This window comes from Apteryx mantelli, chromosome 28 (genome assembly GCF_036417845.1).
Source record: "Apteryx mantelli isolate bAptMan1 chromosome 28, bAptMan1.hap1, whole genome shotgun sequence".
In the NCBI taxonomy this organism is placed as follows: domain Eukaryota; kingdom Metazoa; phylum Chordata; class Aves; order Apterygiformes; family Apterygidae; genus Apteryx; species Apteryx mantelli.
The window spans coordinates 4,442,959-4,470,493 of NC_090005.1; the positions used below are offsets into that span (position 1 = coordinate 4,442,959).

The 27,535-nt window shown below is 64.2% G+C and overlaps 1 protein-coding gene across 1 annotated transcript; it reads right to left on the reverse strand.

Annotated features, from left to right (window-relative positions):
- Positions 1-505: 505 nt before the first annotated feature.
- MRC2 (mannose receptor C-type 2) lies at positions 506-27,500 on the reverse strand. The gene is made up of 30 exons (XM_067312014.1): positions 27,379-27,500; positions 17,195-17,602; positions 16,560-16,733; positions 15,923-16,087; positions 15,481-15,594; positions 15,186-15,329; positions 14,852-15,040; positions 12,856-13,010; positions 12,512-12,619; positions 10,165-10,280; positions 9,822-9,970; positions 9,337-9,554; positions 8,581-8,723; positions 8,202-8,304; positions 7,785-7,923; positions 6,663-6,698; positions 6,091-6,251; positions 5,657-5,724; positions 5,282-5,382; positions 4,976-5,121; positions 4,466-4,580; positions 4,205-4,368; positions 3,966-4,074; positions 2,901-3,139; positions 2,644-2,812; positions 2,395-2,544; positions 2,006-2,125; positions 1,478-1,657; positions 1,115-1,141; positions 506-737 (listed from the first exon to the last, which is right to left on the reverse strand). The coding sequence occupies exons 1-30, from the start codon at positions 27,467-27,469 to the stop codon at positions 517-519; spliced, it is 4,422 nt and encodes a 1,473-aa protein (XP_067168115.1). The 5' UTR covers positions 27,470-27,500; the 3' UTR covers positions 506-516.
- Positions 27,501-27,535: the final 35 nt, after the last annotated feature.

Genomic DNA, 27,535 nt, shown 5'->3' on the forward strand with positions numbered 1-27,535 from the left:
AAGGGGGGGAGGCCTTACCTCTGTGCGCGGAGGGGAGGTAGATTGGCTTTGGAGACCTCTTGCCCGCGAGGCGATGTCTTCTCCGACACCAGCTCGCTTCCTCGGAGGGGAACGAGCCCCCGGGGCCATCGCAGGGCCCTGAACGCCTGCGCTTGCCTTCTCCCGAGGGGAAGGTGTCTCGGAGCCTGGTCTGGTCACGGGGAAGCTCTTTAAGTGGGGGGCAACTTCCCTCTAAAATTTTAACCCTGAAACTGCCTCCACGGCTGCTCCAGACGAGCTCCGGGCAGATGCCACCAGCGCCGCGGGATGAGCCCGGAGACGGCCGTGGGGACTGGAGCGGCCGAAGCCCCGTCCGCGTCCAGGCGGATCCCGGCTTCCAGCCCCTCGCCGTGCCCCTCGCTGCAACGTCCGCCGCTGCCCCCGCGACGCCTGGCACGGGGACAGCGTGGTGCGGCGCCCTCCGTCCCCCCCCCCCGCCCCGGCCTCCCCCCCAACCCACCCCCCCCCCCCCCGCCGTTAGTCTTGCTGCTCGTTCATCTCCATGTCCGACACCAGGATGTTCTTCTCGGCGGATTCGCTGGGGTTGGAGGTGGTGCGGCTGTAGCGGGCGCTCTCGAAGGCGCCCCGCTCGGCGCTCCGCCGCCGCTTGTACAGGTACGCCGCCATGCCCAGCAGCGCGCACAGCGCCAGCGTCGACAGCACCACCACCGCGATGGCCGTCGTGTTCTCCGGCAGAGCTGCAGCGAGGGGGAAAACCACCGCAAACGGCTGTTAGCACCTGCCCTCGTTCGCTCCCGACGTGTATTAACGCGCGCCGGGATCCCACCGGCCGGCGCAGCGCCCAGCTCCGCGCCCGGCCGCGCAGGGGGGTGACGGCAGGGAGGCTCAGCAAGGACAGGCCGGATGCTGCTCCACGCGGCCAAGCGCGGCTCCCCGGCTGGAGAGTCCTAGTCGATGGCCAAGGGCCACCTGGAGATGGGATCTCCCACCCGCACCCACGGTTTCTTGTAGTTCATGCAATCGGGGCGGCACAACCCCCCAGCACGGTTCACGGCCCCGGCGCTGGGACCCAGGTGGAAGTAGGTGCTGAGCCCGGGCTGATGGTGCCACTCACCTGACCGGGAAAAGCTGCTCTCCTCAACTGTAACGGGAATAAAGACATGGATCAGCACACGGCCCACGGTACCCGTTCCCTCGCCCACCACCATGTCCTGCACTGCTGCTGCCATGGCCCAGCGCAGACGCTGCACGAGGCCCCACCACGTCCGCAGCTGCAGGGCTCCAGCGCTCCTCCGCCGTCGCCTCCCGGGCCTCATCCTGCCCCGCAGAGTCGCTGACCCAGCCGGCTGGGACCCACACCTCCAATGTCTCACGCCTTGGGGCTTGCCCAGACCTTGAGACCAGACAGCTCTGCCCCGTGCCTACCCAACCTTGCCCAGAGCCTCCACGGGACCTCGCGCCTCGGGGAGCTCCTTACCCCGGGGGATCTTGCAGATGACCCCCATGGTGACATTCGTGCAGGAGCCCAGGCGCCACACGCCGTTGCTGCTCTGGATCCAGTAGCAGCTGTTCTGGCTGAGCATGCTGGGCCCCGTGTCGTGCTGGCCCCAGTTGGAGTAGTTCACGGCCGTGTTGTCATGCCAAACCAAGGTGCCTCCTGGAGAAGAAAGGCGCTGTGCACGGCGACCGGGGGAGGCCGAAAGGGGCACCCCGGCTCTGCCCTTGTCCAGAAAGCAACAGGCAGCATCGCTGCGGGGCGACGGGCAGGTGCCGCGTGCCGCCGTCCCCGGAGGCAGCGCGTCTTCCCGAGCCTGCAGCACCCAGCGCCTCGGGTGGCTACCTGCCCCACGGAGCCCGCGTTTGGCCTCGCGAGGAGCCCGCGGAGCCTGACGTGACCATGGCGCCATCCCCCTCGCGCCGGTCCGACCGCCCAGGGCTTCCCCTGCTCCCCCAGATGCAGGTGTTGCCCGAGGTGGGCTCTGAAACCTCGCGGCTCCCTTCGTACCTTTGGGGTTGAACGTCATGCCCAGCCAGGCGCCCTTGGACGGGCCCTCGTAGGCCTGGAGATGCTCCCACACGAAGACGTTCTCCGTCTCATCCTGGATGGACAGCACCGTGCCGCCCACTGCGGGGGGAGGACGCGTCAGGGCAGAGCCTGGGGAGCGGCCGGGCGCTCGGGAAGCCCGACGCGATTCAGCGAGGAGGAGAGACGAAGGCCGGCCGAGCCCTCGGGAACCGGGGCCGGGGCGGACGAAGGATGCTCTTGAAGGCGGTGGTTGCCCTGCTGCTTGGACGGGGGGCCCTGGGGGCCGCGTCCGCATCCCGGCGACCCCGGCCTCCCCTCTTTCTAAGGGTGCACGACCCCTTTTTGGCCGCCGCAGCCCCACCGCCTACCTTTCTGGCACCTCCTCATGGCGTCCTTCTGCCCCAGGGTGATCTCCATGTGGAAGGTGTAGCAGTGGTCCCGGAAGGGGATCCAGGACGAGTCCTCCAGCGACTTGGGGCAGCTGCCGCTGTAGCTCCACTTGTGGGTCCGGGGGCCGCCTGGAGGGGGGGGGGGGGGGGGACTGCAGGGCTCGGCAGGGGCTCCCCGGGCGGCGGGACGCCCCCCCCCCCCCCCCGAGCCTCCCCGTCCCCGCGCACCTGCGTCGAGCTTGCAGATGGCGCCCTGCAGCTTGGTGTCGCAGCCGGCCGTGCGCCACGTCCCGTCCGCGTCCATGTAGGAGCAGCCGGCGGCCTGCTGGGGCTCCCCGTCCTGCCAGTTGGCGTAGGAGAAGCTCTCCTCCGTGAACCAGCCGTAGCTCCGACCGCCCTGCCGAGCCGAGGGGAGAGGTTGAGGGGGGGGGGGGGCCGCCGCGGCCCCGTGGTGGCCCCGAGCCGCCCCCCGCGCACGCGCGCACCTCGGCGTTGGCCAGCCCGATCCAGAGCGGGGCCCGCAGCCCGCTGACGGCCTGGGTGAGGAAGGCCTGGCTGTAGGGGTCCAGCACGCTGGCCAGGCTGCCGTTGAGGCTCTCGCACAGCAGCAGGGCCTCGTGCCACTGCAGCGGCTTCTGCAGGACGCGGTAGGTGCTGTTGTGGTAAAAGAGGGGGCCGGCGGGCGACGGCGGGGACGGCGTCCGCCGGGGGCTCAGGGACGGGTCTGGGGTTGGGGGGGGGAGCAGAGAGGCGCCGTCGGAGGAGGCGGACGGTGGACGGCGGCGCCCCCGCCGGCCCCCCGGGGACAACCTGGAGCCACCCAAGGCGCCTGCTCGGCCGTGGGGATGGGGACGGATCCCCCACGGACACGCGAACCCGCACTGATGGGGCCGGATCCCCCACGGACACGTGGACCCATGTAGACAGGGCTGGATCCCCCACGAACATGTGGACCCATGCGGATGGGGCCAGATCCTCCACGGACATATGGACCCGCACAGATGGAGCTGGATCCCCCATGGACACACGGACCCACGCAGATGGGGACGGATTTCCCACTGGACATATGGACCTACACTGGCAGGCAAGGATGGGGCTGGATCCCCCATGGATACACGGATGGGTGCAGGGATGGGGCCAGATCCCCCACGAACATGTGGAACCATGTGAACGGGGTGGGATCCTCCAAGGACATGTGGACCCACACAGATGGAGCTGGATCCCCCATGGACACGCAGACCCACGGGGACAGGGCCGGATCCCCCACAGACATGCAGACCCACAGGGATGGTGATAGATTCCCCACGGACACATGGACACACGCTGACGGGCGCAGGGATGGGGCTGGATTCCCCCATGGACACACAGATGGGTGCAGGGATGGGGCTGGATCCCCCACAAACGTGGACCCAGATGGGGCCAGATCCCCCATGGACACACACTGGCAGGAGCAGGGACGGGACCGGATCCCCCACGGACACGCGGAGCCGGGCGGATGGCGCCGGACCCCCCCGCGGACGGTGGCACCGGGGCGGCGCGCCCCCTCCTACCTAAGGGCCGCTGGCAGATGTAGCCGTGCTTCTCCTCCAGGCAGCTGCGGTCGTCCCAGCGGCCGGTGAAGTGCGGCGGCAGGCCGTGCCACACCACCACGCAGTTGCTCTGCGGGTGCCAGCCGCCCCGTGAGCGCGGCGGTGGCGGCGGCTCCCGGTCCGCCCGCCCGCCCGCCCGCATCCCTCCCGCCGCCCGGGAGCCCCGTGTCCCGCGGGGCCGGCGCCAGCGGCTCGCTCACCGGCTTGTCGCTGGTGCCGGATGTGCCGTAGCCCGAGGGCTCGCCGGGGGCCCAGCTGACGTGCCGGAGGGGCTCCGCCTCCACCCACCGAAACTCCTTCTTGGCGTCGTGGAGGCCGATCCACAGGTCGAAGGAGATGTTCGGGAGCATGGACGTTATAAAAGCTGGAAGCGATGGGACCACGCAGCAGCTGAAGGCCAAATGCCCGGCAGCGCCCGGGCATCCCATCCCGCTGGAAGCACCCGGCCCCGGGACACCTACCCTGCTCCAGGTGGTTGGAGACGGTGGCCAGCACGGCGCCCTGGTTCTCGCACGCCTGCTTCGCCTCCGGCCACTTCACGATCTCCGACTTATCGTGGCCGTTGAAGCTGAAACACTGCGCAGCGCCCGGGGGCCGGGCAAGGCGATGGTCCGGGGACGCCGGGCAGCGCGGCTCACGCTCCCCGCGGCACCAGCCCGCCCCGCGCTCTCGTTGCACCCCGCGCCCCTCGCCCCTGGCCCCCCAAGCCTCCCGTCGCCACCCAATTTTGCACCCTCATGCCAACCTTGCGCCGCCCGTCTCCTCCAGCCCTTGCGGCCCGGCGCGCTCCGGCATGCACCCGCTCCCCTACGCACCGGCACCCTAGTGGCACCCTTTGCAACACGCGTCCCTTCCCACCCCTCCGTTTCCCTGCCCTCCCGCAGCAAAGGCGGCGTTTCGCTCTCGCCAGCGCCGGAGGGGGCCGAGCCGCGGGGCGCGAGGCGGCCGCCCCGTCTCCGCCGCCGCCGTACCTTGCTGAGGAAGGGAAACCAGCCGCGGGGGCAGCCGCCGCTCGCGGGGCCGGGCAGCGGCGGCAGGGAGGGCTTCACCGCCGTGGCGTTGCTCCGCTTGCAGATGTACGGCAAGGCGGTCAGGCACTTCTGGTCGCCCCAGTCCTCTGCGGAGAGGGGCAGGGCGGGCATGACTGCACTTTGCACCGTGCCTGGCTCAGAGCCAGCACAGATTCGGGGCGGGCAGCAGCCCACGGCCCCGTCCTCGCCGGAGCTCCGACACAGCCGGGTCCGGCCTGGGAAGAGCCGCCGCCGGCAGCCCCTCACCTCTGCTGGCCGTCATGTAGACGCACTTCTTGTCCTTGTTGATGGGCCGGGGTTTGCCGGGCGCCCAGGAGATGAAGTTGAGGAGGGAGCCGTCGGACCACCTGGGAAAGGCAGCGGCATGAGCGCGGAGCGGAGCGGAGCACCGCCCCGGCAAACCGCCGAGCGGGCGGCAATGGGACCGGTCGCGCGCCCTAACTGGGAGCATGCGTCGCCGCTGTCCTCTTCTGGGTGAGGACCTGGGTCGGCCGCAGCACGTGCCGCCAGCCCCCCCCAACACCCAAAAGCACCCGCCTGGGCCGTGCCCCATCCCGAGAAGATCGGACCGGCCGGGCAGAGCACCGAGAGGGCACCCGGCTGGCTCGGCCTCCCACTTACTTGAATCGCCCGTCGTTCTCGTAGGTGTGCAGCCCGATCCACCAGTGCTGCTCCTGGCCCCTGGAGAACTGGCAGAGCCGGAAGGGAGACGTCGGCGCCGGGCAGGAGGGGCTGCGGGTGCTTTCCGCCTCCCCCCAACCCACGCCAGGCTGAGCCCAGCTCCCGGATGCCGGGGATCTGCCATAACCCACGGAGCAAGACGCCGGAGGAGCCAAATCGCTCTAACCAGAGCCCTGAGGATGCCGGGGATGGGCTGACAGCGCTATCCCCAAACACCGTTCTTCCAGCACAGCACGGAAGAAGCCGGATGGGAAGTGCCGGGCATGGACGAGCCGGGGGGAAACTGCCTGGAGAGGCCTCCCACTGGCTCCATGGAGGGAGGGTGCAATCACCAGCGCACACCCGTGCCCCGCTGCCCCGGGCCACCCTCCTACCTTCTTCAGGTTCTGGCCCAAGAAATCCAGCTCGGCTTGATTGTGCACCGAAACGAGCTCGGCCTGGAACCAGGTGCAGATCCGCTGCGCCTGCACCCACGTGGAGTGATGCTCGAAGAACTTGTACTCCGCGTCCTGGTACTTCACCCACTCTTTGCTGCCTGCGGGCAGGGAGGCGCGCTCGGGACGCGGCTGGGCCACGCTCTGCTCCGCGCCTCCCGCTTCCCCCGGACTGTCACGAGCGCTGCCGTTCTCTGCTCCCCCTGCCCCATCTGCTGCTGCACTGGAAGCGGCGCCCCAGGCACACGGCAAATCCCTTTCGACCCCCGACTGGGACACCTGGGTCCCCATGCCAGCTCCCATCCCCGGCATGACCCATCGTCTCCCTGCACATCGGCTGCTTCATCCGGATACCGCGTGGCATTCCCGACTGCCTCCGGCAGGGAGCTTTGCACCCACACGGTTTGAAGCGCCCGGGATGGAAGATGCCCCAGGGGGACGAAGCACGCACAGACAGACAGATGGACGGATGGGGCAGAGTCGGGGCTCCGCGAGGCTGGCTGCTCACGCACCTTGCGTCGTGATCTCCGGCTCCTTCACGTCGGCACCTACGGAAAGGGAGGGAGCCGTGAGCCAGGGGACCGCCACCGCTTCCCACTGCAAACCGCAGGCGCCCGCGGCAGGGAGGCGCCACCGGAGCCCGAGCGGCCAGGACCCGCCGGCGTAGCGGCGCGGCGCTCCTCCGCTCGCCCAGTGCCCCCGGCACCCGTTAATGACGTTACCACCCCAGCTCCGGCAGCCCCGGGCCCCGTCGCACAAATAACCCGGGCTCTGCGCTTGCGGTTGAAAATAGCAACAAAACCCTTCCGTCCCGCGAGCGGCGAGGCGGAGGGACACGGATCCCTCACCGCCCCGGCACGTGCTCCACCGGCTCCTTGCCTCCTCCTGCACAACGTGCTCCTGCCATAAATAGCCCCAAAACACGCTCAGACACTTGCTAACGCCTCATGTACCTGAAATCCCCCCGCTCTGTTCATGAGCACTGGGGTTGCAGGGTGACGGGGCCGGCAACAGGACCGAAGCGTGAACGCGGTTTCTCCCGGCTCGGCCCATCAAGCACCTTCTTGCAAGCAGAAGGGTTGCGGGGGGCTTCTTCTCTTCCGTCCCCCAAATAGCTCCCAAAGGAAACTTGCTTTTCCGCAGCTGGCGCTACGGAGACGAAGGGCCGGCCGGAAGGTGCGACCTCGCAGGATTACGGGCTTGCAATGGGGATGGGCTCCAGCGCTTCCCACTGTGCCGAGCCAGCCCGGCTCACGCAGACGCCTCCCCATCCCTATCCGAAATGCACAGCGCGCCGCAACGCAGAACGCGCCGGCGGCTGGGCCAGCGCCAGCTGCAACACGCACGCGGGCCCTGGCTTCGTCCTCAAACTCTCTCCTCAAATCCCTTTTCTCCCCCTCCAAGCAAAGGCACAACTGATGCATTACCAAAAAGCTCCTCTTAGCCTGTCGGAAAAGCAATCCTTTCCCAGGGCTCCGCACGGTTACGTGCAGACGAGGCAAACAGGTCCAGCACTTAAACATAACTGCTTTCTCATTTTAGACAAAAATAACGTAACCCAAGCCATTTCCCAGGCAAACCGACGCGCATTCGCGGGAAAAAGGCTGCTGCGGGGGGAAGCGCTCGCCCGGTACCTTTGGGCAGCTTGCAGATCCAGTCCAGCTGGGATTCGCACTGCATCGGCATCCACTGCAAGGAGGCCAGGTCCAGCACGGCGCAGTCCCGGATGTCGTCGTCGTCGTAGTTGCTGCGGTCAAAGTTGTGGTAGAAGAACTGGGGGGGCCGAGAGAGAGAGAGGGGGGCAGAGTTGGGGCCCCCGGGCGGGAGCATCCGCAGCGGGTGCAAAGCCGGCGCGCGCTCCGGGCATTTCGCCCATTTGCACCGCTGCCGGACGGGTGGCAAATTCCCAACGGAGCAAGAGTCGCCGAGATGCCGCAGGCGGCCGCAAAACCTGCCCGTCCCGCGCTCGAACCGGCCTCCCCGGCAGCTGCGGCTCGTTCGGGTGCTGCGTGTCGAGGGGAGGCAGCGCCGGGCCCCTCGCCGCCGCTCACCCCCAGCCCGTCGCTCCAGCGCCAGCTCCGGTCTCCCGCAGGGTCCCGCCGGTTCAGGCCGATCCAGAACCAGTGCTGCTCGTGGATCTCCGGCTCCGCTTCGCTAGAGGAAGCCGCAGGGCAACGGTGAGGATGAGCCAGCCCTCCGAGTTGGCGTACATTTATAAACGCCACTTTTTCTTTGGGTGGTTTTAGACACCCACCATCCCCAGAGGTCCTAAAGGTCCTTTAAATCTGAGCTCTGCCCCCAAATTACCCCGCGTTTCATGCACTTCTATCGTGTCCCCCTCCCCGGGGCAGGGATGACCACGTATTTGTGCCACGGACATCAGTGCATTCACGCGGGCACGCACACGTGCTGGGACAGCCAGCTCCTCACCCGAAGATCTTGTTGAGGGTGTTGGCCACGAAGTGCTCCTCCTCGTAGCTGCCCAGGCTGAGCAGCTGGGCCCCCAGCTCCCGGCAGAACTCCTGCGCCGCGATCCACGTCTTCTTCTCTTGCAGCTTGTCGAAGTTAAACACCTGGCCGGGGAGAAGCAGGCAGCGGAGAGGGCTCAGGACCGGGCAACCCAGGAGCACAGCTCCCAGGCCGAGACTCCCAAAGTGGGGAAAGCTTCAGCGGCATCAAGGCCCCGGTTGCCCAGAGCATCCTTGCTCCATCCCAAATGCTTGCAGCAAGCTCGACCCTCCTCAGCCCCCACCACGCGCCCTGGGCTGGAGGTCTGCAACGCCTCCAGGGCGCCAGGCACTCCATGGGACATGAGTCCTGAAACTGCTATTCCCACTCGTTTCTGGATCTGCTTCTCCATCAGCAGAGCTTTCTCCCCATCCCAGCAGAGCGGTCACCCCTTCGTGCCCACGTGTCCTCCTTGCAGGCAGCCAGCTGTGGGAAACGCCGCCGGTCTGCTCCACTGAGCCATGGCACGGGGCCAGCAAGAAGCAGGGCTTGATGCCAGCAGCTCCCGTAGCTCCTCACCACCCTCCCAACCAGCAGCATCTCGGCACACGGGAGTCACGCCAGGAGCCCACCCACCCCAGCCAGTCCTGGACACGGACCACAGGCGGCCCCCGAGGAAGAAGAGGGAGGAAGAGGACGCGAACGCCCCCGCAGACCCCAGAAGCGAGGGCTCGGTACCTTGTAGCAGTGACGGAGTTTGGCGTCCGAGCTCCAGCCCTGGGGGCAGGAGCCGGCGAGGCTGGGCGTGGGGTAGGGCGCCGGCAGCTCGGGGTTCACCGGCGTGCCCAGGTTCTGCCGGCAGATGTACTTGGCCTTGAAGGTGCTGCAGTTCTTCACCTCCCACAGCCCCACGGAGCTGCCGGTGGCCAGGGCCACGCAGCCGCCTTTATCGTAACCTGCAGCGCTCGCGGGAGGGGGCAGAGATGCCTTAGGGCCACGCCGCCTCGCCGGAGGATCCCGCCAACGGCCGGGGGTAACGGAGCCGCGCGGACCCTCCCTCCCCGGCGAGACGGTGCCGCTTGCCCGAGCCGGGACCCCGCCGCGTCCTCAGCTCGGCTCTGCCCCGCGCCGACCGCAGCATCCCCAGCCTGCTCCCGCGGGGGCTTCGCCGCCCCCTTGTCCGCGGCCCGCCGAGGGCGGATACGGGCCGGGACGCGCCGTACCGGGCTGGTCGCGGTTCCAGTGGGTGTAGGTGACCTCGTCGCCGCTCAGCCAGCGGAAAGCGCCCGTCTCGTTGATGTCCTGCAGCGCCGTCCAGAAGAACTCGCTCTCCCAGCCGTAGATGAGGCTGCTCACGTAGGCCTGCTCGAACCTGCCCGGTTAACGAACCCGCTGCTTAACGAACGGCCCGCGAAGCCGGGCTCGCCCCGGCACGGCTCAAAAGCCGGATCCGTGGCCGCCACCTCGTCACCGCGCGTGGTTAATTCAGCCGGGCCCCCGCTTGTCGGACGTTTGACTCGGGGCTCCCAAAACGGGGCGGGAACGGCGCCGGCCGGGGCGCCTCACCTGTTGGTGATGGTGACCAGCGTGGAGCCGTAGTCGGAGCACGTCCTGCGAGCATCGCCGTAGGGCACGCGGTCCTCGCCGAGCCAGTAGCAGGAGGGACTGTGCCACTTCCAGCCCTGGGGGACAGGAGGGAGCAGGCGTCCGGCCTCGTGCTGGCAGGACAGCCGGGACACACTCGCTTTTGGATTTTGTTTTTTTTGCCCCAACCCTCCTCTACAAAACACCCGGAGCGACGGGAACGCAAACGCCCCTGGTCCCAGGAAACAGCCCAAAGTGCCCAAGGGACGAGCGAGGCTTGGGAGCAAATCCGAGCCGGGAGCAACATCCCTCACCGCCGCCGGCTTTTCCCCGGGAGGTCTCCCACCGCCCGGCTCGATCCGCGAGGACGCGGCTGCGAGAAAAACAAGCGCCGTGGCGGCTCCGAAGGCGGCGGCCGGCTCCGGCGGGGGCTCGCCGAGGGGAGCACAATCCCCTCCTTGTGCGGCGAGGCCGAGCGCGAGCGCGTCCCGCCGCAGCCGGCTTTAATCACCCGGCGTGTTGATGTTGGAGCCTCTCCGGAGCCGGAGACACAATAGCGCCTATTCTCTGCCAGAGCAGGGAGCCGGCGGGGTGGCCGGGAGGGGGGGGGGGCTCGCGGGCACCCAAAGCTTTCCGCAAAAAATTCCCCCCCCCCCGCCACGAGCGCCGTGCCGTGCAGGCGAACGCCGCCCGCGTCGCCCGCACGAGCTGCACCCAGCTGCGGCGCCTTGGCCCCGGCTCAGAAACCCTCCCGGCGAGGTAGGAAGCACCATGCAGGGACATCGGAAAGACGGATGTGGGGGGACACGAGCGATTTTTCAGCATTGCCCGCAAAACGGGGAGGAAAGCGGGGGGGGGGGGAAGAGGACAGAGCTTTTTGGAGCCCTGAGAGGGAAATGACTCTGAATCCCAGGTTATTCCTGACCCTGCAGCCTTAGCCCGAACTGAGCGCTTCGCCGTTCGCCCCCAAACACCCCGGACCAACTGCCTGCCGCCGAACACAGCCCCTGCCCCGGGGGGGGCACCCACGGGACGGCCGCCGGACACGGCCCCGGCCCCCTCCAGCGTCAGCGTCTCCCCGAGTTTCCGCAGCGCCGGAGCTAGAGACGATGCTACAAATTGCACGTTCCCGCGCTGGCTCCCCAAGGACGCCGCGACGGGAACCTCCGCTCCAGGCACCCAGGCTGAGCTCAGCCCCGCTGGGAATGGGGACCGGACGGCCCTCGAGTGGTCCACGACCAGCCCTGGGGCTCAGCATCCTTAAAACTGTCCCACCTAGCGAGCCCCTGCAATCCAAAAATGGGCCAGGAAGGGACCATCAACGCCAAACGCCACCTCCAGGTCCGGACGCTGCCCCCAGCCGGGCGGGACCCCTCTCACCGGCACGGCCGCCCCCAACAACATCTCCAATCGCTTCCTTTAAGGCTTTTCCAAAAAGAAAGGGTTTTTGGAAGCGGGGTGGGGGAAAAGCAGCGAAGCCATCAAGAAAAACAGCCCGTTGGCCAAGCCGGCACGGCCGCCGCGGAGGAATGCGGCCGATCCTTTGAGCAGATGCTCCTTCCGCCTGCCAAAAATACCGAGCTGCCTTCTTTGAGAAACGGGGCAGCCCAGCGCCGCGGAGGACCCTGTCCTGCAGCTCCACCACGGGGTGCCCGCCCGCCCGCCCGGAGCAGCGCCGGAGCAGGGAAAAGGAGGCCTTTGCACCCATCCGGCCCGCGAGCTGATGGTGAGCTCCCAACACCCGGCGAAAAGCCCACGGGTGGCCACCCCCGTGGCTCGGGCTGCTGATGATGGAGGGGAAGGAGAGGAAAAGGCCGTTTTTCAGTTTATTCGGCATTCCCAGGCTCTCGGCTCATTTTTCCCGCAAGCGCATCCCTTTGCTAGGCACCGAGGGCCGGGGTAGGAGGCGGCAGGGAGGAAGGGGTTAAATTAGCGGCGGGACAGATTATAATTTGGCGCGTTTAAGGCTGCTGAGCTCCAGGAGCTGGCAGGGCCCGGCAGCCGGGTGCTCTCTCTCCCACGGAGCCGAAGCTGGCCCTGGGCTCGGCGGTGGCACGCCGCCACCGGGCGCCTCGTCCCCGGCACGCTGCCGGCCGCAGGGCTCCGGATCTGGCCCGCGGTGCCCCGAGCAGAGCGTTCGACGGCGCTCGCTTCGGAGGGGGCTGAGGCGGAGAAAAGACCCCGCAGGGAAGTGTCTCGGGAAGCCCGTCCAAGAGCCGCCCCGCCGCGGCATTTGGGACCCCGGGGTGGGAGGGCCAGCGAGCTGGGGGGGAAAAGGTGAACTTCGCTCCTCCGCGAGCTCGGTTAGCCCGTGCCAGGTCGCCCTCACCTTTCGGCACCCGTGGTCGTCCTCCTCTTTCTCCTGGCTCACCCGACCGGGCTTTTTGCAGATAGAGGGCAGGGTCTGGTTACACGGGCTGTCGTTCCACCTCCCTTCCTGGACAGGGCGGAAAAGAGCAGGCCTGAGCCCATGCGACAGGCATTTCCCACCCTCCAAAGCCAGGTTGGGTCCATAGGTTTCCCTCCCCTGTGCCAAATCCCCAAGGCCATCGTGCTGGATCCCTCCATCTCCAACGGCTGGTGGCTTCAAAGATGGCCAAGCCGGGTTCAAACCCGCCCGGAGGTGCCCCTTGCCCAGGGCATCCCCGCTCCCACGGCGCCTCTGGCTCTCACCGGGCCCCAAATGGTCACGCAGTCTTCCAGGCTGTCGCGGAAGTTGTTGGGCTCGAAGGGATGCCAGTAGGTGAACCTCACCGGCGTCCCGTCCGACCACTCAAAGTTCATCTGCAGCTTGAGGTCATTCAGGCCAATCCACAGCTCTTCCACGTCTGCCGAAATAGGAGGGCAGGGCAGGTCGGAGACCCGTTTGGAGACGGGAGGCAAAACCCCTCGCCCTGCCCAGGCGAAATCCTGCAGAAACTGGCCTTCCCCGTGCGTCGAGCATGATGGTGTGAGGTTGATGGCCAAGATCGGGCTGGGGCAGGATCGTGTCCCTGGCCCACGTCTGCACAGCGAATTCGCCGCGCTGCACGGACATCCTCCGCTCCGCAATGCGGAGGGCTGCTCTTCTCCGCAAAGACGGGGAAACGGAGCTAAATTTGCAAGTCATTTTCGTAGCGAGGTGCTGGCAGCAGCCGGATGACAAAAGGCAGGACCCGCAGGCTCCGTTCCAGTGAGCTACTGGTTTGAAACCATTCTCTCCAGCTGCATCTCGCCATGTTCCCATCCCCGTCTGCTCCCGTCCTGGGATCCTGGCCACGGCTCCCTTCCTTCCTACACCCTCCCACAGCTTCTGTCTCCATCTGCCTTAGCTCCTTTCAGTCCCACCGCCACCGTCCCCGTCCTCCTCCCTCCGCATTCAAATCAGCCTCGTCCCACATTTCTGCCCGGCTGCCACCCAGGCGGCATCTGCAGCAGACTTTGCTGCCAAGCTCTTCCTCCGCCGAGCGGGGACAAACTGCTGCTTTGCAGGAGTCTGTAAGCCGGCCGGAGGGCTCATGTTTTTATGGGAATAGGAAAACCCCACGCTGCTAATATGGGGGTGACAGAGCGGAGCGAAGGACGGCAGCGAAGGTGCTCCTCTACAACGCTGTCACGGGATCGTGACACATCTAAGGACATACTTAGCAGAACAGCTAAACTCTTCCCTCGTCTCTCCCAGACACCGCTGATTTCCCGGACTGAAACTTTCCAAAAATCAGCCCGGCTCAGACAGATCCCCGACGTGGGAAACTTCAACCCAGACAATCACGACTGGGCAAAGTTATAACTGGAAAGAGAAACTTCGGAAGCCTTAAGCATGAGTTCACCGTTAACTTGACCTTACAGCAGAGGACAGTTTAACCAGGAGACTTGCGTGTCCCAAATAGATTTAGCAACAAGAGGAAAAGTGTTAGCAGCTTCTTCCAGCAGGACCGGCATGAGTATGGTTTTTTTTTGCCTCTGCTTCTTCATTAAGCAAACGGGACTAGTGATATTTGCAGATGGGTCTGTGCTATTTTGCTGCCCTTGGAAGGGCTCTGGTGGGGATGGAGGCACCGTCCCTCTTTTGGCACCAGCCCCGCGAACTGGGGACAGCACTGCAGGCGCCCGGGCAACGGCCCTTGCGTTTACGGGGAGGAGGACGCATTTGGGGCACGGGTTCCTCTGGGCAACGCGCCACCTCCCCGGCCAGGATTGCCGCACCACCCACCGCCATGAGTTCATTTAACCTTGCAACCTCCACAACACAGAAGTGACCTTCATGTAGCTGGGGAGATAGGAAGGCAACTGTCCTGCCTAAAGTCACCCAGGCCGTTGCTGTTGGAGCTGGGGGCAGAGCTGAGCACGGACCAGCTCTGCGCACATCTGGAGCCTAACTACCTCCCATCAGTGCCCTTGTGGTAGGACATGCCTCACCGCGGGCTACAGCACAGAGACTCCAGCTCAAAACTTTGCTCCACATGCTCCAATGATGGAGCCCGGTGAAGACCAGCCACCCCGCAGGTTTGCAGGAGGGCAAATATTAACAACATAGGAACCTTTTTCCCCGGCTGCAACCCAAATAAGTAGGATGCGTGAGCGCAGGTAGGGCCCGTGCAGGGGAAGCGGTGCTCCGTGCACTCCCGGCTCCCGTGCGACCCCATCCTTGCACCGGGCACACGCAGCGCCTGGCTTAAGCCTCCCTCACCTTGCTTGATCTGCTTGGTGACGAACTCCAGCTCGGAGAGGGTGTGGATGCTCACCAGGTCCCCCCCGCTTCGCAGGCAGGTCTTCTTCGCGTCCTGCCAACTTTTCTTCTCTCCCACCAGGCGGTAGCAGTTGGACTGGAAAGACTGCCAGCTGGGCTCGCAGTCCACCTTCACCTCCGACCACGAGTCTGCCAGGACACAAGGCAGCCTGAGGGCTCTCATCCCTGCCTCCCCGTCCTCTCCTCTGCCAGGGAAGGAGCACGCGGGCCCACGGGGGACCGTAGAGCCCCCATCACCCAAGACGAACGCGGGCCGCGCGGCCCCTCGGCTCACCCGTGGCGAAGGGGTCGGCGGTGGCGTTGGGCTTCTTCTTGCAGACGTAGGGGAGGGCGATGCCACAGTCGCGGTTCTGCCAGCCCCCCGACGACTCGGTCCGGATCACGCCGCAGTTCTCCTCGCTGGGGTTGTCGGGCTGGTCTGCGAGCCGGGGCGAGCAGGGATGGAGGGACGCGCCGGTGAGCAGCGCGTGGGGCTGGGCCCCCAGCAAGGCCCCGCAGCGGGGCTGTTCCCCACCGCGACGCTGCCCTCGTCCCACCGCCGGCCGCCCCCGCGGTCCCCCCGGCCTCACCGCTCTCCCAGTTGAGGTACTTGAGCGGCGAGTTGTCCGACCACTGCCAGCCACCGTTGATGTCTAAGTCGTTGAGGCCGATCCAGAGCGTGGAGCTGTAGCCCGTCAGCAGCCCTGGGGCAGACACAGAGTGAGGGGCAGGTCAGAGCCTCCGGCCCCTGGGGAGTCCCCCGTTGGACCGACCCTGCCCCATGAGGGTGCAGTCATGGCCGAGGACACACGTTTTCCCCATGGTGGCTTCCAGGCAGGAGGAACCACGTGCAGGACCTGGCCATCTCCTCAGCCCACCACCTCCCGCTCACGCCTTCCCGAAGGTCCCACCACAAGAGCATCCCCTGTGCCACAGGACATCATGGATGGTCATGCAAGGTGTCAACACCCGGACAGTGCTGGGGGAGACCTGGGCAGAGCGACACCAGCATTGTCCCTCCCAGCGCCTCACCGTTGATGTAGGTCTGCTCGTGGATCTCAGTGATGCTCAGCAGGTTGGCACCTTGCTGCTCACAGCTATTCCAGGCCTCCCGCCACGACAGCGTCGACTGGAAGTTGAACTGGTAGCAGCTGTTGGTGAGGTGGTCCTTGTCCCAGAAGGTCTCACAGTCATTGCCTGCAGGGAGGGAGCAGGGGCGATGGTGAGCGGGCGCCACGGCCCCCCCTCCAAGAGGGGACCGGCCTCCAAGAGGTAATTCCCAGTATTTTGTCCTCCCACATTGGAGGAGTCAATCATCAGTCTGGGAAAGACAGATCTTGCAGGCTAACAAGCCTGCTGGAGGCTCTGGTGGGGAGAAGATGGCCTTGAATATTGGCTTTTCTCCATCATGGGAAAAATCCCAATAATTCATGAGAGCTGAGATGTTGAAGCCATGGCTGGGGCTGCTCCTGACCCACAGGACCACTGCCACCCCGCTCTGATGAGCGCCGTGGGTGCTCCCAAGAAGAGGGACGAGACCAGAGCCGTCACCAGGAGCACGATGGAGTGAAAGCTGTCCGAGATCCCGGGAGCAAAGCATCCCCAGCTTGTTGGAAAGCCCCCAGAAGGTACCAACCCAGGGTTTGCTTTTCGCGCTGATCCCACTTACTCTTAATGGGACAGAAGCCCCATCGTTCGTCCTTGCCGTAGTCCTGGGTGGTGGCGCACCAGAGGTGGCCGTCCTCGCGGCCCGTGCTGGTGCATTCGTGGAACCACTGGTTGTCGTACTTGAAGGGGATGGTGCAGGGCTTCCCGTGCGAGTTGCCCTGAATGGTGTAAATCTCTGCGGAAAAAGAGGAGCCCTCTCCGGAAGCAGCTCCTGCGCCGTGGGGCAGGGGTGGGGATTGGGACAGGGGGGATTGCTCCCTGCTTTGGGCACGCTCCCTGCGCCACGATGGCCCGGCAGCACGCGGTTTCGCAAACCCCTCAAGCCAGGGACAAGTTCTCCCTTGACTTCAGCAGCAATCGGGGCTGTCCCCAGTGCGGCAGGGCCTCAAATCACGTTTTGGGGCTGTTTCTCTTATTTTTGGGTGCCAGATAACGCAAGCGCAAAGGCATTTCACGCCTGCGCCTGCCGAAACCAGGACAAACTCCCACCGCCGCTAACGGGCTCTGCCTCCCGGGCGTCCTCGGGGACCCACGTCTGTGCCATGCACGGGGGTCCCCTGGGCTCAGAGGCACCCGCGAGGGTGGGAAGCACCCAGGGCGCAAAGGGGGGCGAAGGGGAGCCCGGCCGGGCATTACCAGAGTAGGGCACGGAGCAGAGGTCCTCCTCGGTGCCGTAGGTGCGCCAGTGCGAGCCGCGGGCCTGGTCGCCCCTGTCGGCGGGCGCCAGGGAGGAATTGGCCGCCCGGGCGCCCAGGTGCTGCGAGAGCTGCTCGCCGAGGCTGCGGCAGCTCCAGCGCATGTTGACGGACTCGCGGTCGCACTCGTAGGTGGCCAGCGGGTGCACGCCCGCGGTGGCGTTGGCCCCGTGCCACGACACCCCCAGGCACTGCATGGCGCCCACGTTGAAGAGCCGGTTCCTCGAGACCCATTTCCACTGGTGGGCCGGGGCGCTGGCGTTGCAGGCCTTGGCCAGCCTCACCAGCGAGTCCTTGGTCTCCAGGCAGCTCTGCAGGCCCGTGTTGTAGATGAGAAAGACTTTGGACTCTGGGCGGCGAGAGGAGAGAAAGGAAAAGGTTAGGCATGAGGAGCCCATCGCCTTGACGTGTATTTGGGGACCCACCAAGAACTAGGGGAGCAAAGCACACTTAGGAGGAAAGTCTCCCATCATGGACTTGTTCTCGGTGGAAAACGCTCACCGGCGTCTCCTTCGTGTGACACAGAGCATTTTCCCATGGGGAAGGAAGGAAGGAGAAAAGTAGCCTCCTGCATTTCTTCCCCTTGCTTTCACCCTCATGATTGCTGTTTGCTTCCCAAATTTGCATCCCAACAGGTAGTTATGGATCCCCTTTACGGAGCTGCATTACCCTTGGCCACCCCAGTCACTCAGGATTTTCTCTACCCATAAAATTGCATGAAAACCATTAGGACGTTGGAGTATTGCTTCCCAGAGCCATGTTGGCACCTGTGATAACACCTTTCTCCAGCTGACATGTTACAGCATCACCGTTAAATACAGTCGATTTATTCAAGTGCATCTTTTTAAATTGAAAAAGTGGCAAATGGTAAGACAACCCGACTAGATCATCACTGCCACCAGCCTCTGCATAGAAGAGCCGTCCAGAGCAAAGCCACCGCATGCATCCTGCAACAACGCCCCAGCGAGAGACGCCAAAAGCTGTGCTCTCAGAACGCTTGTTTTTCAAAAGCGACCCATTTTTCACCAAAAACATCATGTGAGGTTAAATCCAACTCAAGGTCCCTTCTATATTTAGCTTTGGTTTGCTTTGGGTTTTTTTTTTTTGCCGCTGCGTGAATTTTTTTTGTGAAAAAAAAGGGTTTTCATTTCCTACTCCTCTGAAACTTCACCCCACGGTTGCTGCAGCTTCGCACACTGAAGCGATCAGCACCCCAGGGGATTTGCGATCTTACTGACTTGTCTCTGCAAAACTAAAAGAAAAAGAAACGGAGGAAGAAAGCGGAAGAAACGGCTTTTTGTTTGGTAGGTTCAGCATGGAAAGTTTTGAGCTCCTCAACCTGGCTTCAGAACAGGAATGATCTGAAATTCTCCGGCAGAGATGACACCAGGGACGGCGTCAAAGAAACAAAAAAGACGACTGTTAACATCAAGATCTCGGGGGCAGAGAAGGGCAGAAGACTCTGTGCCTGCTTAATAGAAAAAGGCAGGGATTGCAAGAGGAAGATGCACTTTTAATTTCTCAGAAAGCACTTTAAAAATAAGCGATAACTCAGAAGAGGTGTATTTTGGCTAGCTGAAGCTCGGGTCCCTTCTACTGGTGCTCACGGCCTACGGGCCCACAGATGCAACGAGAGCTGCCAAAGTCCAAAGGAAGGTGAGGCCCTTTTGTAACGGGGGACTTAGATTTCAGGCAGCTCATCTTGCAGGTTGCCCCGTGGCGGCACCATCGCTTTCCCACGGCCTCGCGCTTCTCAGCCAAGGCGACCGCCTTGAACACCAGCCCTTGGGTGCAGCGATGGCCATAGAGAAGCTCCCACCACCGCGAGCACCTTAGCGGCGGGGATCGGCGACGGGACACCTTCCTTGGCTCATTTTTTAATTCAGCTTTGCAAAAGCAGCCAAGAAAATTAACAGTCCCAGGGAAAAGCCTTCCGACAAGGAAGGGAAGGGTTCAAGCGAGCCCTGTGCTGCCAGCCCAGCGCCGGGACCCGGCGCAGTAGAGGCCTCATCCTGGCACAGGGAAGAGACCTTCGACGGCCCTCCAGCAGGGTGCTGAGCCCCGGCGAGGACGGGACCCCAAGGGGCGCATCCCGGCACCGCGATGCCGGCCACGTCCGGGCGAGCGGGGCGCAAGGGGCCCCCGCCTGCCGCGCGGCAGCAGAAAGTTCAAAGGAAGCTGCCCAGGCTCGACGGGGGGGAGCCCGGGGCCGGAAAGGCGGAAAATATCATCTTACTCTAAAAAGAGAAAAGCCGGAGCTAGAAAATTACAGCCTCGAGTTTTGGGCCCACGGGGGCTTTCGCCAACGTCGCCCCGAAAGCGGGAACGTGGTGCAAACCGATGGCTTTGAGGAAAAGGGAAATCTCCAAATGAGGGAGCCTGCGGAGAGGCGCCTCCAGCCAGAGCCGTGTTCCCAGCGCATCCCCGCGCTCCAAGACGTCCGGCATCTCCCTGCAGTCTCTGCCGGGAGAGATCGGAGCCGAGCGTCCGCCGGAGAGGGAAATACCGCTAGGAGAAGGCTTTTACAAGTGCAGCACGGGTTACGGGCTAGAAAGCTTCTAGCAATCCGGAGGCGAACCAAACCCTCCACGGAAACTCATTAATTAACATCCCTTCAAGGAGAAATCCCTCCTTCTGCAGTTCCCAGGGCAGCGGCAGCCGAGCGCCCGCGTGCCGCCACGTGCCCCGGTGCCTCCGCTCCAGCGGTGCCGCCGTGGGGTAGCTCATCCTGATCGCCGAATCCCTCCCGGTACCCAAGAGCTGCGGCCACCCGCGACCCACCAGCGGGTCCTGCCCGGTGCAGCTGCCTCGGCTCCAAATATCGGCTTTTGCCCTCATTTCGTAGCCCGGCCAGCCTGCTGGCCCCATGGAAATCCAGGAGCTGCCGCGGGCTCAGGGTTGGCGCAGCCCATACGTAGGCGCCAAAGTGCATCCACGTTCAACGCATTTAAGCGTACGCTCGTTTTTAAGCGCATGCCGGAAGCCCATAAACTTCAGTTTTGCAAAAAAAAACCTTGCAAAAACCGCTGCAAATCCCTGCAAATCCACACGTCGCTCTTCACCCCAAACCCGCTCTTCCTTTGCTTACTCATTTCCAGGGAATTCGGTACTGACTTGGCCTAGCTGAGTGTCTTCCAGGTGCTGCTTGCAAAGCGACGTGGCTGAACGCGCCGCGGCGCAGAGCGTCCTCCTGAGCCTGCCGGCAGCTCCAGCTCTGCTGCAGGCGCTTGGAGCTTCCCAGCGCAGAAACCCAGGGAGCAATTGCATTTTCCTGCCTGCTGCACGGGATTTCTTCGTATCGATGAACTCCTTTTCCCCCACCCTTTTCTCCCACGGGGAGACTCCAAGGAAGGACTGACCTCTAGGGCTTTGGAAACACCGTTTCTCCTTGATGCCCTGCCCGGACTCGCTGATAATGAACCCAAGCGGGATACGCACGCTGCAGATGCCGTGCCGGCACGGCCGGGAACGGCAGCAGCATCCAAGAGATGGAGGCTTTTGCTCCAGCACCCCCCCCCTTCCCAGGGGACAAATCCAGCCTTTGGCATCGAACGCTGCAGAGACAGCGCAAGCCGAGCCTTCTTCCAGCCCTCTAGGTCAACCCTCGGGGTGTTTTCTCGCGCCTCACTCCTGGTGCCAGGGTCTAAGGGGAAAATGCCAGCTTTCATTAAAAAAAAAAGTCAGTTTTGAGCCATCAAAACGTCTGTGTTGAAGGGGGCGGCTGGGACCTCAGCTCAGCCCTTCCCAAAAAGGCTTTAACACCCTGCGCAAATAAGGAAAACTTCCCGACCTACAATTTTGAAGAAGACCTGCAGTTTTGCCCCAATACAGCAGGACCAAGGGGCGACCAGAGACCACCCTGGTATTTCCTGGGCGTCCGGGAACGCGCTGGGGCTTCCCGCGCCCGAAACGAATGCTCAGAGCAATTTTAAGCTCAGGTGAGGTTGCCCATGCCGGCGGCCCTGGGCCACGGCTGGGAACGCTCCGGCGACTCCGGCTGCAAATTTGGATGAGGGCAACCGAAAGCAAAACCCAGCCGCGGGGCGTTAGTGCTGCAACCGCCTTCAGCGGCGCTCGCGCTGCCTTCGGCGGCAGCCGCAACGTGGGCTTTCCCGTGCGATAAGATTTCTTTACGGCAGCTCCCGGAGGCACGCGGATATTTACCCCGAACTCATTCGCTGCGTTAATTAGGGAATAATCATAAAAAAAGACGTCAGGGAGGGGAAGGCAGCAGCGCAGGGATTCGCTCGCTGCAATAAAGCAGGGAAAATGCCAGTTTTTCCCAGCGGGGCTCCAGGGATGCAGCCCAGCCACCTGGCCCTGACACTGCCAGAGACGGGACACGCACGGAGCGACGGGGACAACGCCGCAGAGGCCACGGACCCACCAGCCAGAGCTGCTCTGGAGGGGATCGACACCACCAGGGCGCCAGTGATGGACAACATTGACCAGCGGGATTGGTGGGACTCTGCAGAGCACGACCAGACGCCAACAGGTCCCGGGTTGTCCAAAGCCAACCTGGGCAAGACGAGGCCGAAGGGCCAGGTCGCGCACGAGCCACCCAAGGCAGCAAAAGGCATGGAAGAGGATGGGCATGCAATGATCTGCCCCCAAAACGACCTTGTCTCCAACAATCCTTATCTCAGAGACTTCTTGTACCAGCCGTGACCTCTGTATTTGAGAGTCTTCGATGCGTTTCTTCTCATTTATGGGCTAACGCTGACCAGAGACAAGCAATGGTTTCAAAACCGATGGATGGAGGAAAGTTGAAGGAAAAGCCATGGGAAGCGGCAGCTCCTTCCCAGGGGAAAACGTGAGGATGTGGGAAGCCCAGGAGGAAGATAAGGAACAGAGAAGAGCAAAGTAGAAACCAGAAGCGCAGCCTGGCCCGTGCAGCTAGGAAGGACGCAGGCGACTGCTTTCCCGGCAGGAGGGAAAGACCTGCCCTGGCTCCACCTGCCCTGGCATCAAGGATTCCTATGGAGGAGAATCGCCCTTGGGATCTAGGTAACGTCATGGAAGGAGAACGCTCAAGCAACGGGACCACGCTGCCAGCGTTACGTTACCGGACCCAAAGCGAAGCTCCCGGCAGCCTGGCAGAGGGTGGGAACCACCGCGAACCTTGCTGGGAGCGACATGGAGCGCATGGGTTCCTCTGCGGCACGGAGGAAAGCCGCTGTTTCCACGGTGGGCGACTTCTTGGAGCGGCTCCTTACTTGGCCGTGACTGGAGAAGGCTGCCTACCGTCCTGCTTATTTTCTGCTGCCTTCAAAAAAACGTTGGATCAGGTCCATGTAGCACACTGCAAGCTCTTTGCGGACGTTCATCAGCCCATTCCCTGCACCCCGGATGCAGAAAAATAAACGTCCGGATATTTTCCATGGGGGAGGCTTGTCCATAAGCTGGTCAAGTGATTTCCAGCCGTGGAAGGGGACAAGGGAGCCGGGAGCAGAGGCGTGGCGTTGGCCCTCCCGCACCCACAGGCCGGCTCAGGCCCCCTCTGCTCCCTCCAGGGATCCGCATTTTCCCCCGATCCGCCCCAGGACCCGCTGCAGGATCCAACCCTATGGTGTTTACATGCACCGCGGGCGGACTGACGGAGGTGGGACTCGCGCACGTGCCGCCGGGAAGGGAGGGAGCGCGGAGACACTGGGAGCGCGCCGCCACGAATGCACTGCACAGATTTAATTCCCGGCATCCCGGGAAGGAGAAGCGCTTGCTGTTTCAGCTATAAGGCAGGACTTTAAAGCAAGGCAGAGCCTTCGCCATGCAAAAACAGTGACGTTTCACTCCAACTGAAATCAGTTTTGCAATCCGCATCCACGGGCTCCAATTTAAGGGGGCAAATCTATAAGGAGCTGCTGTAAAGAAAAACTTCCAGGCGCCCAAGCGAGACGAGCGCAGCCCGCGGCAAACGCCTTTCCCGTACGCGTCTCCCCGCTTGGCCGCGGAGCGTCGGCCCGGATGGCAGGGCTGCGCGCAGCGGGAGGACCGGGCTCCCGCGGAGGGACGCTCTGGCCGGGCTCGGGCTCCAGCGGACACCGCCAGCCTCCTTCCAATTTGCTCAGCCCAGAATATTTTCCAGCGGAAGCGCGGCCCCCTCCCAGGACAGGGAATCGGAGCTGCCTGGCAGCGGGGCTGCGTTAGCTCCCTCTCGCTGGCCGGGGAAGTGGCAGCTCCCCAACCTCCGGCAGCCAGAGGAAAAAAATCCAGAGTTTTTCTCCCTTGGTTCTCCAGTGCCGCTTCTGCTAATAAAATACCCCTTGACAGCCTGAGCCGGAGCCTCCGTGGCTATAAACCGGGAATCCCTCAATCCAGCAAAGCCGAGCAAGTTAGCGCAGCGACAGCGCTAGGTATAGCACGGGACGGAGCCCTCCGGGATGCAGAAGCAGGGAGAGTCGTGCACGAAAAATGCCGCGTGGCCCTCTGCAAAGCCCCCCGGCCTCCCCTCCCGGCCTAAGGAATATCCCCCAGGACGCCCGAGCAAAGCCACTAATCCTTCTGTAAACTTTAATTAATTAAAGACGGCTCCCTTCCAGAGAAAAGAGCATCTGTGCGGGTTTCTCTCGGGTTCCCAGCAATCCGGAGAATGACAAAAATGCAGATGCTCCACCATCTCCGCACGGGCCACGTTAATTAAGACGCCTGCTCCTCGGCGGCGCTGCAAGAAACGTTAGAAATTGCTTACGCAGCCCGCGGGAGCAAATCGCCGCGTCCGCGCGGGCTGGCGCCGAAGCGGGATCAGGAGCCGTGAAAAAGCAGCGCCGACGCGAGAGCTACGGCCGGGGCAGGGCGCGACGCTCGCGTGGACTCACCCGCGCGGCCCCCAAAAGGGCGATTTAACAGCCGGCGATTGCGCTGCGGAGCAGCCATTTTCTTTAACTTTCCGGCTAAAGGTTTCCCAGGGAAAAATTTGCAGAGCCGAGCGAGGAACTGCAGGATCAAGCTGTGCTCAAACACGCTCGGGAGCCTCCGCCGGGAGCCTGCGGGTTGAACCCAGGCGGCTCCCGTTTTCTGCAGGAACGCCCGGATCGCGCGGCTCGGCCCCGACGCCAGCGGCGCAAAGCTGCCGCGGCGCCAAAATCCGCGGGGATTTTCCACCGGGCGGAAAAACCGAGGGGCTCGCCAAGCCGTGCACCCACCCTGCGGCAGGGGGGAAGCCCCAGGGAGCAACCCGTGTCCTGCCTTTAAAAATCAGTGCCGCCCTCTCGGGGACCGCGCACCCCTAAAAGCCTGAACTGAACGCGGCAGCTCCTGCACGCGCGGGTTTGCAAGCCGTGCCAACACCGAGGGGATGCTCGTGCACGCGGGAAGCTCCCCGGGGTCACGGCTCGGGGTGGGGGGACGGACGGACGGACGGTTTTGCGCAGCGAGGACCAAGAGAACGAACCTCCTTCGCTTCCCGATTCTTCCCGAGGGTCTCGCGCAAGGAGCCCTTCCCCGGCCCGTGGGGTCGTGCAGGCGGCTTCCGCGCTACTCACAGCCAATATTACTTCTCGCTTCCCCCTTTCCGGCTCCCATTTCCCAATTGATTGCAAGACGGCCAAGCCGTGAGTTCCCGAAGAACGCTTGCAGTGCAACGGGCTGTCTCCACGGAAAAGGGCAAAGCGGAGCGGGGGGATTTTATGCAAAGTCCGCTCTGCTCGTTTTAAAGGCTGCAAATTCTCCTCTGGCTCCCTTTCGCCCCTTCGAAGGCAAAATTAACCCGGGGGGGGGCTCTGCCCGTGGCGGCGGGGGGCGTCCCGCCGAGCGGAGCTGCCCCTTTCCGACAGGCCGGGGAAGCGGCCGAGGCGGGTCGCCCAAATTACCTTTTTTCAGCCGTTCGGGTCCCGAAGCTAAAGCAGCGCAGCGGCGGGATGAGGAGGCTCCGGGCCGGTGCCCCGGCTTAGCGCGGAGCTGCCGCCCCCCGCGACCCACCGGGTGCTTCTGCACCGTGCCGGAGGTGACAGCTGGCTCGAAGCCCAGGCGGGAACCGCCTGCTCCCCGGCAAACGGAGCCTCTGCGCTGCACCAGCCCTCGAGGCGTTTAATTAAAAAAGCAGCCCAAAAAGAAAAAAAAGTCGCTTGAGATTAAGCCACCCCAAGCCCCAAACTCGAGCCCGGCGCTGGAAGGGGCGACACTCGGCCGGGTCCCGCGCCGCCGCGCCGGTTCCTTAGATTTAGGTTCCACAGAACTAATAATAATTAAAAAAGGCTCAGGTTAGCCCGGAGGACGGGGTGGAAGTGGGCGCGTTTGGGGAACGAAAGCACTTTTTGCCCCACCAACAAGCCGCTGCAGCCTCCCCCCGCGCGAGATGGCAGCACCGAGGCCGGGCAGCCCCCGGCCACTGCTCTCGCTCGCTCCTGCCTACGGGAACTTCGGCTTTTCTAGCAGCTCCAGGCTGGAAAGGAGCCCAGCGCCCTCCCCGTGGCCCTCCCGCCCCCCAGCGCCGCTGGCTCCAGCTGCCCCGTCCCTGCCGCCCGCCTCGGGGATGGGGACGCTGCCGCCCGCGGCGTTACAGCAGCCGGCTCCTGGCTCCTACGGACATTTTTCACGGCAAAACAGCCAGAGCTGGGTCCCTCCAAGCAGCCAGGGCTCTGACCTCTGCCAAAATCCATGGATCTAGGCGCTGGAGGCCGCTGGAGGAGGAGGAGGAGGAGGAGGAGGAGGAGGAGGAGGACTTTGCAAGTGAGTCACGTTAACCCTCCCAAAACCAGTGGCCACGGAAGAAGTCTCCCCCAACCTCGAGCCGAGCCGTCGGCAGGGCCGGGCAGGGATTCGCGAGGGCTCGGCTGCACAAGTCAGGGGTTCAGCTGAGCCCGGCTCCGACCAGCAGCAAGCCTGGACACCGCTCTCCCAAACACTCCCGGACGAGCTGAGCGTTTCTTTTCCATCGCTTAACCCTTCCGGAATTTCTCAGCCGAGCGCTTTCTCCCAGCCGTGCCTCCGCTCACGCTCTTGTCCCTCGGCACCGGAGTTCCTCCGAACACCGCTGCAACGCGGAGCAACTGCAAAGCGAGTTGCATCCCTTCCCGAGGCGGCAGCTTCCTCTCGCCTCGGCCTCTCCCGGAGCATGGCTAGGAACGGAGCGGGGAGGGAAGAGGGGAGCGCTGGGGGCAAGCAGGGAGGAGGAGGAGGAGGAGGAGGAGGAGGCAGCGGTGCCCTCCCAGGCTGCCATTCCCAAATCTGGTTTGCATTTGCTGAACGGACGCTAATAAAACAGGCCGAGGCTTTACGTTTGTTATTGTTCGGGCAAAAGTAGCCGATTTCGACCTTTTTTTAAAAAAAAAAAAAAAAAATTCTCCACGGGGCCAAGTTAATGAAAGGAAGCGACAAAACCGGTGGGTCGCCGCTGTAAAGGGAAGTATCGCGGGTTGGGAAACGTTTCAAACGGCGCTTCCCGCGGCCGCCCCGAGGAGCCCCAGGCATCTGGCACACGGGGTCTTCAGAGAGGGGTTTTTTTTAAAAAAAAAAAAAAGAAAAAGGAAAAGCAAAAAAAGGCCCTATTGGCTTGATTGTGAAAAGTTACGGAGGGAGGAAGCCTGCAACTACCTACCGCGGCCGCGGGGCACCGAGGCGGCGGCTCAACGCGCGGGGCGGGCGGGCGGGCGGGCGGGGGGAGCGCGGAGCCCGCTGCAAAGCGCCAACAAAACACTTCAGCCCTCCGAAAACAACCCCCAAACAACCAGAAAATAACAACAACAACAAAAAAAAACACCCCGCGGGCGGCTCTCCCCGCCCAGACAAAAGGGCCGGAGCCGGAGCCGGAGCCGGGGGCGGCCCCGAACCCGCCGGGCCCCCGCCGCCCCCTCGGGGCCGCGGCGACGTTTCCGCCCGGCGCCGAGCGCGGGCTGCGCGGGCGGCTGCGTGGCCGGCGGAGAAGCAACGAAACGCGCCCCCCTACCCGCCCCCCCCCCAAAAAAAACCCAACGGATTAAACGCGCCCAACTCGAACGCAGCGCGGCCGCGGCGAATGCAACGAAATCGGATCAAATCAACCGGGCGCCCCCCCCGCAGCCGCGCCGGGGCTGCGCCCCCCCCACCCCGTCCCAAAATAAAGGGGGGGGGGTCGGACAAAGAGCCCCCTGTGTGTTCCCCCCCCCTCCCCAAACCACCCCCCCCCCCCGCCGGGCGGCGCGGTCCCACCTGGCTGCGCAGCGCCGAGCACCAGCCGCAGGCCGAGCAGGCCGAGGCAGGCGCGCAGGAGCCGCCGCCCCGCGGAGCCGCCGCGCCTCATGCCCGGCGCCGCCGCGCTCCGCTCCGCGCCGCTCCGCCGCCGCCGCCGCCGCGCTCGGGGCCGCGC

Coding starts and splice junctions, on each gene's coding strand:
- MRC2 (XM_067312014.1), bottom strand. CDS start 27,469: ATGAGGCGCGGCGGCTCCGCGGGGCGGCGGCTCCTGCGCGCCTGCCTC. Junction 5,122..5,281: donor CTACATGACGGCCAGCAGAG/GTGAGGGGCTGC, acceptor CCCTCTCCGCAG/AGGACTGGGGCGACCAGAAG. Junction 738..1,114: donor GAGCAGCTTTTCCCGGTCAG/GTGAGTGGCACC, acceptor CCCTCGCTGCAG/CTCTGCCGGAGAACACGACG.